Source organism: Suricata suricatta, chromosome 3 (genome assembly GCF_006229205.1).
Source record: "Suricata suricatta isolate VVHF042 chromosome 3, meerkat_22Aug2017_6uvM2_HiC, whole genome shotgun sequence".
Lineage (NCBI taxonomy): Eukaryota > Metazoa > Chordata > Mammalia > Carnivora > Herpestidae > Suricata > Suricata suricatta.
This window is the reverse complement of record NC_043702.1, coordinates 18,108,641-18,119,569: the sequence shown is the minus strand read 5'-3', so window position 1 is coordinate 18,119,569 and position 10,929 is coordinate 18,108,641. Positions and strand designations below refer to the sequence as shown.

At 51.8% G+C, this 10,929-nt stretch overlaps 2 protein-coding genes across 4 annotated transcripts; one reads left to right on the top strand and one right to left on the bottom strand.

The window, feature by feature from the left end:
* Positions 1–7: 7 nt before the first annotated feature.
* Positions 8–3,987, top strand: LOC115287422 (mitochondrial chaperone BCS1). Of its 3 annotated transcripts, none has more exons than XM_029933833.1 (8): positions 8–109; positions 1,514–1,881; positions 1,986–2,125; positions 2,421–2,495; positions 2,756–2,819; positions 3,057–3,226; positions 3,401–3,518; positions 3,676–3,987. In XM_029933833.1, exons 2-8 carry the CDS (start codon positions 1,562–1,564, stop codon positions 3,926–3,928), a joined length of 1,140 nt encoding a protein of 379 aa, XP_029789693.1. In that variant the 5' UTR covers positions 8–109; positions 1,514–1,561; the 3' UTR covers positions 3,929–3,987. The 3 variants fall into 3 exon arrangements, with proteins under 3 accessions (XP_029789693.1, XP_029789692.1, XP_029789694.1); XM_029933832.1 differs by having other exon boundaries at positions 2,301–2,495; XM_029933834.1 differs by lacking the exon at positions 2,421–2,495.
* Positions 3,988–4,402: 415 nt separating this feature from the next.
* RNF25 (ring finger protein 25) lies at positions 4,403–10,797 on the bottom strand. Its single transcript, XM_029933831.1, is given in 11 exon segments — positions 4,403–5,058; positions 5,254–5,388; positions 5,886–5,978; positions 6,304–6,418; positions 6,420–6,445; positions 6,549–6,620; positions 7,697–7,766; positions 7,860–7,927; positions 8,020–8,122; positions 8,375–8,449; positions 10,708–10,797. Coding segments are annotated over 11 exon segments (1,377 nt in total). The 5' UTR covers positions 10,749–10,797; the 3' UTR covers positions 4,403–4,479.
* Between the last annotated feature and the right edge of the window lie 132 nt (positions 10,798–10,929).

Genomic DNA, 10,929 nt, shown 5'->3' with positions numbered 1-10,929 from the left:
TGGGTGTGGCGGGAAGTAGGTGAAGGAACGCCGGGGTGGGGCCGAGCGGCGCTTCCCTGTAGTGCACGGGGCTGAAACCATCGAGAGGGAGGGCCAGAGAGTCATGGCGGTAAGTGGGCGGAGTGAGGGGTTACTCCGAACCACGCTGCTGGAGGCGCGAGCTGGGGTGTGGAAGGGACTCGGGAAGGGGCTTCAGGGCGTCAGACAAGGAAGGGGGAAGGGCTTTGGGCCTTCCATGCATATGTATTTTGGCATTCTGGTTTCTACTCTGAGCTTCAGCCGTGGTATCGGCTGTCAGTTCACAGTCCCGCGTGCCTCGCACACAGCGAAGTGTCAGGGGTTGGGAGGGTGTGCTAGAAACGATGTGACTTCCAGCCCCCCGGGATCTTACAATCTAAAATTAGACTGGGTCACGTGTTATTGGGGGAGAACTCGGGGGAAATGTCCGTGGAGGAAGAACCAGATGGACAGGTGTTAAATTGGGGAGAAGGGAGAATCAATTAGAATGGGCATTCCGATTAGAGAGTCCTGCTTGAGCATATTTGTACAACAGAGAGTATTAGACGCTAAGCAAAGAAAGATAGGTAAGTTCTGTGTTGTGGAGGTTTTGAGTACCAGGCAGAGGGATTTTTACCTGGTTTAGGGATCTGTTCGGGATAAGCCATTGGATTGAAATAGACTGTATGAAGAAAGATCTGGATCCCTGTGTAGCAATTTGGTGAAGCCACAGGTAGAGACCCATCAAGATGACATTTGAAGAACTAAAATTAATGTTAAAGTGGGGCGCCTGGGTGGTTCAGTTGGTCATGATCTCATGGTTTGTGGGTTCCACCCCCATAGGGCTCTGTGCTGACAGCTCAGAACCTGGAACCTGCTTCAGATTCTGTCTCCCTCTCTCTCTGCCCCTCCCTTACTCATACTCTGTTTCTCTTTGTCTCAAAGATAAATAAAAACATTTAAAAGACTTAAAAAAATGTTAAAGAAGCAGTTTAGTCGAGAGGTAATAAAGGGCTCACTAAACAGGACGTTAGGATTTGAGCAAGTGGAGAGGATATTTGAAGGGTATTAGTCATGATGATAAGGCATGGGGTTATGACAGGTCAGTGGAAGAGAGTAGCTTCTTCATCCTCTGTTAGCTCTGGGCAGTGGGCCCCTTTCTCTATCAGCTAGTCTCAGGGACCACAAAAATTCTGTCCCTTATCCTGATGAGAAGCTGGCTACATTGTTCTCTCACGTTAAAGGAATCTTCAAACCTAGTCTTCTGGCAGGAAATTGAGCATGAGCAGGGTAATGGAGGGCAAAATGGGAAGAGGGGCCTGAAATCTCAGCCCTTGCATTCCAGCACGACCTCCATTCCACAAAGGAAGGATATGGAAACACACAGTAGAACTGACCTGCCCTTCCTGTGCCCAGCCTTTGTGGGGGCGGGGGGGGGGGGGAGGATGAGGAGGAGTTGCAGAGTCCTTTCTAAACTAATCTGCTTTGTCCCATACCCACTGCTCCCCACCCTCAGGTTTAAAAATGTGTCTGAGCCTGTAAGGTTCAGTGTTTGCTTCTCAAGATGCCCCTTTCAGACTTTATTCTGGCCCTGAAGGACAATCCCTACTTTGGGGCTGGCTTTGGGCTTGTGGGTGTGGGCACAGCCCTGGCCCTGGCCCGGAAGGGTGCCCAGCTGGGCTTGGTGGCATTCCGGCGCCATTACATGATCACACTGGAAGTCCCTGCTCGAGACCGAAGCTATGCCTGGTTGCTTAGCTGGCTCACCCGCCACAGTGCCCGTACTCAGCACCTCAGTGTCGAGACTTCCTACCTTCAGCATGAGAGTGGGCGCATCTCCACGAAGTTTGAGTTTGTCCCCAGCCCTGGAAACCACTTTATCTGGTAAGGTTGGGTGCCAGGGAGGGCTCTATAAGAGCAGATAAGGAGAATGAGGGGGAGCTGGATTTGACCCATTCATTCACCCCATCTTGACCATTTTTATTCAGGTATCGAGGGAAATGGATCCGAGTGGAACGAAGCCGAGAGATGCAGATGATAGACCTGCAGACAGGCACTCCTTGGGAATCTGTCACCTTCACAGCTCTGGGCACTGACCGAAAGATTTTCTTCAACATCCTAGAGGAAGGTGTGGGATGGCACAGGCTGCTTTTATGGGGGTGGGGAGGGGCACGTATGACGTCAGAGGAGGAGAAGCTTGGAGGATCTGAACCTCTGGAACCAGAGGGAAGCTGTTTGGCACAGGTCTGCCGAATTGCATGGCAAAGACGAATTACTGGCTTTGTCTCATTTCCCCCTCTTAGCTCGAGAGCTAGCCTTGCAGCAGGAGGAAGGGAAGACAGTGATGTACACAGCCATGGGTTCTGAGTGGCGCCCTTTTGGCTATCCACGCCGGCGGCGGCCACTGAGTTCTGTGGTTCTAGAACAGGGTCTGGCTAACCGAATTGTCCGAGACATCCGGGAATTCATCGATAACCCCAAGTGGTACACTGACAGAGGTGAGAAGCAGCCGGGGTCTTAGCCAGGCTGTTTTTGATGTGGTACTAGAGCAAAGGAAGACAGGCTGGTTTCTGTGGCTGTATGGGATGAATATAAAGCTCTAGCCTAATTCCCAGAGATGGAAGTTGGCCCTGGGGTGATTTCTTCCAGTCCTGAGGTCATCAGGCCACTAGGGGACAGAGTTGGGAATGAATGTGGACATCTGAGGTAGAGTACTTGAATTCATTTTAGGTCTTGACCACCTTGGCTGTATTCCTAGGCATTCCCTACAGACGTGGCTACCTGCTTTATGGGCCCCCTGGTTGTGGAAAAAGCAGTTTTATGTGAGTAGGGTCACATTTTCTCTTAATCCTTAAACTGGAGAAAAACTGGGCTGTGGGGTTAGAAAGGGAATTCAATGTGGGGACCTGGAAACAGGATACACATGGGACACAAGAAGCATTACGGGGGGGCAATAGAAGAGTTCTGTCTCTGAGACCCACCCATTATGGTGAGGACAGGCACTTGGGCCCAAGAACCGGTTCCAGGTGGCCTGCCTTCTGTCATCCTATCCTCCACAGCACAGCCCTGGCTGGGGAACTGGAGCACAGCATCTGCCTGCTGAGTCTCACGGACTCCAGCCTCTCCGATGACCGGCTCAACCACCTGTTGAGCGTGGCCCCGCAGCAGAGCCTGGTGCTCTTGGAGGACGTGGATGCAGCCTTTCTTAGCCGAGACCTAGCTGCCGAGAGTAAGTGAGGGGAGTTGAGGGAATGGGGAGTGTTTCTAAATGAGGGTCAATGCAGAGCAGTGGAGGAAAGAGAAATCCAGAGGGCCGATGGAGGATGCCTATGTGGCAGCAGGAGTTCATAAGAAGCACTGATAAGTAGGGGAACGTGGTGGCTTCATCTCTGCCTTCCTCTAGACCCAGTCAAGTACCAAGGTCTAGGTCGTCTCACCTTCAGTGGACTGCTCAATGCTTTGGATGGCGTGGCTTCCACCGAGGCACGCATCGTGTTCATGACCACCAATCACGTGGACAGGTAAGAAGGGGTGAGGCAAGCTGAGACTGTGAAGCAGGACTCCCTCCGCCCCCTCAGCGCCTCGGGAGGATCAGGAGGTTCAGAGAAACCATCATTTTAGAGGGAAGCAGTGGTACTTTGTGCCTGTGATTCTGCTTTTGCTGCCTTGTGCTCCTAGGCTGGACCCTGCACTGATCCGCCCTGGACGAGTAGACATGAAGGAGTACGTGGGCTACTGCTCCCACTGGCAGCTGACTCAGATGTTCCAGAGGTTCTATCCAGGGCAAGCACCTTCCCTGGCCAAGGCCTTCGCAGAACGTGTCCTTCAAGTTACAACTCAGATCAGTCCTGCCCAGGTCCAGGGCTACTTCATGCTCTATAAAAACGACCCTGCAGGGGCAGTTCACAATGCGGAGTCTCTGAGGACGTGACAGGCGGGCTGTGCTCAGCTCTCTTCTAGCTCAATAAACACCTGCCACACCGCTCTGGTCTCTGACCCCCTTCCTACCTGTCTGTATTCGTACTTGAATAAAAAAGCAGGGGCTCTCAGGCATCCACGTACACAAGTGCTGAGGGCATAAGCAAAGACAAAGCAGGAAGAAGAGACACTATGGTCATCAGGGGAGTCTTCCATTTAAAAAGCATCCAATTAAAAATATATATGTGTGTGTAAAAATGTGGGTGTGTACATAGTATACATATGTTATGTTTCCACATATTCTGCTTAAATGCTGGCTGGCCTCTACTAGTTTTCCTGAAACTCATCACACTAGTGGAGACATCAGACCTGCCTTTACTCAGACCCTGATCTCTTGGGAAAATGGACTTCAGAGCAAAGTTGGGGCTACTCTGCACATTCCAGTCTTGACAGAAGTCAGAGCCATACTGCATAGACTAGGCACTACTAAACAAAGAAGCCAAACAAGGCCAGATCTCTTTATTGTCCCCTGCTGCCCCGAATCCCTGTCCCCTGACAGTACTGCTAGGAACCATCCTCAGATTCCAGGCTCAGGGGCTCCCTTCGAGTACCAGGACGGTAGGCTCCCCGGCCCCGAGGCAGGCGGGGGTAAGAAGAGCCCGGAGTCCGACCCTTGGAGCGCTCCCAGCGAGCACAGTCCCGAGTCCTGCGGGGTGGGGGACCCTGCCAAGTGCCGGGCCCCTTCTCTTGGGGAGGACCTTCAACCCCTTGGCTACAGGGTTCTGGCTTTAGGTCCATGGGCTCCTTGAGGGGCCCCTCAGGAGGTGGCAGTTCCTGGGTATCCTTGGTACCTTTGTGGGCATTGCACTCCCCTCCCTTTAGGTGCCTCCGTTCGGGCTGTCTCCAGGGGCCTCGACTTGCCCGGGGGGGATCTAGCATAGTTTTCGGGGCCACGCCCAACCTTTGGTGATTTGGCCCAGCCCCTGGAATCTTCTCACACGTGTACTGGGAGGCCACAGGCGGAGGAGCAGACAGGTTGGATTGGGCAGTTGATGAGGTGGACAGTTCTGTGTCAAGGGCACTGGGCAGCTGGGATCCTCTGGAGGCATCTATGGCGGACTCTGGCTCCAGAGGGGCAGGAGGCTAGAAAGAAGTGAGCAGATGCAGTGAGGGAGTCGCAGTTCCCCAAAGCAGGGACTGCAGGCCCCTCGCTCACGACTGGAGCTGACCACCATCAGCCTCAAGGGTAGAACAAAGTTCACCCTCAGGGCCACCATGGCAGAGGTGGGAAGGTGGGGTAGGGGACATTAAGGGAAGAATGAGCAAGCCTTTTCTCACCTGCTGGAGGCTGATGAAGTACCGGTTACGCTCAGCCTCAAGGTCGATGATGCCTCCCCGCTCCTGTTGCCTCTGGTACAGCCGCCTGCGCTCTTCCTGCTGGCGTAAGCTCTCTGCGTTAGGCTGGTACGGCTCCTGGAGGGAAGTGAGCAGAGGGACAAGGAGGAAAAGCTGAACAGTAGAAGGCAGGCTTGAACCCCTGCTCTTCCAGGACTATCTCAGGAGATCTACAGACGGGCTTTTTTTCCCCCCTCGGAGCAGAGGATGGGGGTGGACGCGAGCAAGGGCAAGAGGGACAGAGGCAAAGAGGATCCCAAGTGGGCTCTACACTCAATGCAGTGTCCCGACTAAGGGCTAAATCCCATGACCCTGGGACCAAGACCCGAGCTGAAATCAAAAGTCAGATGCTCAACCGACTAAGCCACAGGCACCCCCTGCACAAGGTTCTTGGGTTTGTCCCTCAGATTGGGGCTCTCAGTGTCTTAGCCTAGTTGGGGCTATGGCTCTGCAGAGAGGTCCCAGGCTGATCAAGCCCAATTCCAGAGATCCCATTCGAAGCAGACAAGACGCTGTCCCTCCCTCCTTGGAGAATGCCAGTATTCCTGGCTCAGATGAGAAGGGAGCTCCCTTACCATGGGCTGCTGGGGTTCGGGGGCTGCTTTCAGTGAAGCAAGATCATACACGAGGGGCTCTCTGCACACTGGACACTGCACTCCGACTGCCTTCTAAAAACAGAGGAGAAATCACAGACTGTGGCTCGCCAACTGCATAGCCCAGCCAGCCAGGGACGCAGGGCAGAGGCACGTGGGTCAGTAGTGAAGGATAGGGTGGGGGGTGCCGCCCTGGATGGAGGTCTGGGAACCCTCTAAAACTGCAGGCAGTGCATCTACCTGTTTATAAGAATACGCTTTTTTTTTTCTGGACAGAGGTGAGCTTTCATTAATCTCAAAGGTATTTGTAGCCCTAAAAAGGCGAAGAGACACTGCAGTGGAGAGCCAGGACAGGGTGGGACTTGGGGGGTCAGGGGAGAGCAGGGGCCGGCGAGCTGACCTGCTTGGTTGCGGCATGCTGCCGTTCCTGTTCCTGCTTCTGACCTTGAGCCTGTAGCTCATGCTCCATGTGCTGGATATACCGTGCAAGGCAGTGGCAGTGGAAGTAGTGGTAACGGGGTCTTGGTAAAGGCCTCCTTCTCCTGAAGGCAGGACAGACATCCGGCACGGCATCAGAGCTCTCTAATGAGCCCTCCACTGCCCATCCCAAGCAGACCCCAGGTCCCGAGAGAGAGAGAGACCCACCTGGAAACCATACAGGCAGATGACGCACTGGCCATGGGGGATGTTGTTATCTGTAAGAATTTCTTTCCCTTTCTGAGAGGAGAGAAGACACTGTTCAAACGGGGAGGCGGGGGCAAGAACTATGAACGAGGCCTGTCTATGATTCCCAGGAGTGACTGGAGGGACTGTCTCCTACTAGCCAGTGTTACTTTGTGCTGACACGTTCTGTCTTGGTGAGGCTCCCTCACCAGGGGAGGAACTACTCCTCCACGTCCCCGCCTCTCCCCCAGAATCTACCTAGCTACAAAATCCAATTTCATTCTTTTTCCACTCATTAAATCACCTTTAATACGTCTCGGGGATGAAAGTAATATACCTTGAGAGAACGAAATGTTCAATTAAAACATTCCCGGGTTAAACCCCTCTGAGTATCACCTCCACCCAAAAGTCTGTCCCAGAGTCAGCCTTCAGAAAGAAGGTCAAGGCACGAACAACCCAAATGGACAGAGAACTCAAAGGCATCGAGTTGGGCTATGAACTAACACATTTGCACTGTTGTCTGAATAGCTAATACTCTGAAATTCCACAAAGTTCAAAGTTGCGCTGTGGAGGCCAGGCTAAGGAGTGCTGCCGTGGTCTAAGCCCACTCTCTGACTCCCAGCCGCCCACCTTTGTTCTCTTCTGAACATTTTCCTTCAAAACTCCAAGTTGAGAAAAACAAGACTGTACTTATTGTGCGTTTTTAATCTCAAGCAACAGAAGTTATCTGTGTATGTGAACTTGAGCTCTAGGTGTTCCCTCTGTTAACTTCATCAGGGTAGAAACTCGGAGTACAAGAACCACGACTTTTTGTCAGCTCCAAGGCCAGGCGAGCCTTCACAGGCTCATTTGTGACTAGACCCTCTAAGCAAGGCCCCCATCTCTTGCTACTTTCAGTCACCAATGCCAAGAGAATGCACTGAAACAGAGTCAAAAATCCAAGTTAAAGAGGAAAAGCAATTTTTCAGATACTGGCAGAGGCAACCTGGGGAAGCTACAGAGCTGTCTGTTTTGGGGAGGCGGGGTGTTCTCGGAAACAGAAGAAAACCTTATCTTTGTGGATTTAGGCCTTACCTAAACAAGGACTAAATTAATGACTCCAGACATATTTAAGATTTGAGGCCCATTACCTCTATGAGTTCATAGAGCATGGCAGTACCCAGCCCGGCGTTGGCCACGTGGCTCAGTGCCTGCGAAATCCTAGAAAAGGGCAAAGCAAACATTAGGCCTGCCCACTCCCCTCACCAGACAGAGCTGTATCCCCTCTTCCTCCCTCTGACCAGTCCAACTTACTTGTGGATCTGTTCATCTGAGAGTCCTCGGGGGTTACGGATAGAGATCTGTGGCACCTCATTGGGGTACTAGTGGGAGAGAATAACAAGTTACTGCTAAAGCACTCCACCCCAGGGCTTCTCTCCTTCCTCTCTTTGCTGCCAGAAAGTAGGGGCCTCACCTGTGCTGGGACCTGAAGCACCAGAGTGAAGCAGACATACTGTGAGTCCTGATCTTCTGCAGTGGCGGGGTGCAGGGTAATGCAGATCTCCCACGGTGAAGATCTGCAAGTGGATGAAGTGGGGACCTAGGATGCGACTAGGGAACGGTTTGAGGAGTGGGGGAAATGGAGGTGAGACAGTAAAGTGGGTGGAGGAAGTGAGCACTGGGTTCTTCCCTTTGGAGGAGATTAAAGGAATAGTCTTTGTCTCTGTCTCCATGAGAGCAACATTTTCTCTGGATCAAGGCTCACGGATTCTCCATGGAATCCTCTCATTACTAAGGGGACTCCTGCCCACCTCTAGTTGAATACGTACCTGCCATTTCCTTTAACCACCTGTAGTTCATCCAGATAGATAGACTCTAACACCTCGACTTCAGAGGGAAGTACCCTAGAGAGACAGGGGGAGATGGACTCACCATTACAGCTCTCCCTGTTAAAGCCTGCTAAAGCCAATGAAGGCTGGCTTCGTAGAAAACTGGCAACCTACCTGAGTGCATTCTCTTGCTAGCCTCCATACAAGGGGAAATATGTTTTGAGTTGTCAAGTGGCCAGGAAGGAAGCATGGAAACCAGAGTTTAAAACACCATTTCTGTCAACAGATGAGGAAGTGGATTCCCAGGAAGGTGAAATAACTAGCTCAAATATCAAAGTTTAACAGAGGCAGAGCTAGAACCATAGCCTGGATCCCTGACTCCCTTTTTAAGTTCCATTGCACTGCCAATTGGCCATCTCTCTGACCCAGAAATATCATCATGTCCAGTGATTACCAATACCGCTCCTGGCTTTCCCTACACCACTGTTCACATGCATCCCAGTGTCTATGCATACCTCCGGTATCAGTCACCCTAAGCCTATTCAAAAAGAGATACCAAGAAAAAGAGACAAAGGCCATGATATAGTACAAGAGCCACCAGCTTTGGGGTAACAGGTACCAATCACTTACCAGTTACATGATCTGAGTAATGATCTCTGTGAGCTTGAGTCACCCTACCATATATAATACCACCTACTCTCTAGGGTTATTGTGGGGATAGAAGGTTATCTACGTAAAGTACCCAATAATATCTTGGTCGCACTAGCTAGTCTATGTCCTCTTTTCTCCTATTTGTACATAGCCTTCTCCCTTGAAGAAAGAAGGATGTAGTTAGCAGTCGATGTATTTATGACTTTTGCTGTTTGGTTGATCTAGGTCAACCTGTTTAGGTCAGGATCCGGTGGTCCTGATGTAAATGAGAGGACACACATATCTACTCATAGAAACAAGAGTTGTAGTGACATTGAAGATGAGTGATTGAGTCCACAGCTCTTCCCAGGTAATGCATGGAAAGATGAATTCTTGGGTTCCTTTCTATAGTTATTATTCCCTCTTCATCAAGAGCAGGCTGCCCTAGCATGACCTCTATGTTACTGGTTCTCAAACTTTCTTTTTAAGTCTTAGAGGCCTCAAAATATAAAAAGAGGTAACAGTGGAGTACTTTGGCTGACCTGAGTGTGGGAGGCTCAGAGCCCCACAGGCCAGCTGTGCAACCACTACTACCCTCTCCGTGGCTCAAAGTGTCTCCTCTGAATCTTAAAGTTCTCCTGAACAGGTTGAAAACCATGACCCTAGATGGTCTCAATAAAGGCCTGAACCAATGAAACACTGACGTGTAACCTCCACCAAGAGGCCCTTCAATACTTTACCGCACCCTAGCTGTGACTTGGGCCCTGGATGTGAGGGATGGGATGGGACGGTGGTGAGGTGGTGACCAAAAAAAAGGGCAGGGGAGATTATAAAATGTGCTAGTCCTAAAGACATAAGATTTTGAATCAGATAACCTGGATTCCTAGTCATAACGATGTGCCTTTTCAGCATATCGATTTGCCTCTTCAGGCCTCATCTAGTCCCCTCAGGTGCCCACACCTCAGTTATTAACGAAAAGAAGGCCTTTATGTATGTTAGATGCTCTCAACTATTCGGAGGTAGATGCCACGCCCACTTGTTTTTTACATCTGAGGACACTGACTCACAGAAGCTAGGTGGCCTGGTTAGCATCACCCAGTTAATAAAATGTGGAGTGAGCCCATATTTATCTTATTTCCAAATCCCAGAGTCCTTCCAGGTTTTGGTCTCTTGTTGAGAATGTCTGAGAGAGAGAAGGACTAGGAGAGCTTTTTGTGAGGTGTAAAGCTTTATTCAGACAAGAGTCCTCATTAGTGCTGGCGGGGAGGGGGATGGCTGAGGAAAGCCTCGGAGGAACTAGGCTGATCCAAGGGGAAAGAGGGACGCGAGCTGGAGGACATCGGTTCGGGAGGTAAAACGGAGGAGGGGAGAGCTGATAAACAGGCATCCTCCGGGACTCTGGGCAAAGCCACACTTCAGGTGAGTGGGACGGGTGAGGCAGGAGAAGAGGGGTCCGAGCCAGACAAGACGCAGCCCGAGCTGGCCTGGCCGGCGCAGATCCTGTCTCCTCCTCACTAGATCAGCGCCCCTCCACCCTCCCGCTCCCTAGTCCAAAAGCTCTCTTAGAGAGACATGTCAGAGTCTCTGCCATCCCTTATCCCTCGCTCCGCCCCACACGCCAGCCGTACGGACCGTCCGCGGCCACTGCCAGTCTCCCGGACCGGATCCGGGCGGCCACCCAAAGCCCATGCCCCCAGAGTTACCAGTCCTCCTCCCCTGGAGATGCCGACGCAGACGCCGCCATATCTTCTCCGGCCCACAGCCGGAACCGGAAATACTCTCCGGGAAGTCAGGGCGGCAAGTTAAGGGTGGGAGCGAGGAAGTGTGGCTACAGGCCGTTTCTAGGCAACCATAGACTCCAGGTCCTCACTGGGTCCTGATCGCCAAGAGACGGATCAGAAGTGTCTTAGAACGTGCCTATGGGT

Bases quoted from the DNA above. Each gene is read 5' to 3' on its own strand.
- LOC115287422 (XM_029933832.1), top strand. From the start codon at position 1,562: ATGCCCCTTTCAGACTTTATTCTGGCCCTGAAGGACAATCCCTACTTT. The intron at 2,496-2,755 runs GTGAGAAGCAGC...CTGTATTCCTAG, and splicing joins CAAGTGGTACACTGACAGAG to GCATTCCCTACAGACGTGGC. The intron at 3,519-3,675 runs GTAAGAAGGGGT...TTGTGCTCCTAG, and splicing joins ACCACCAATCACGTGGACAG to GCTGGACCCTGCACTGATCC.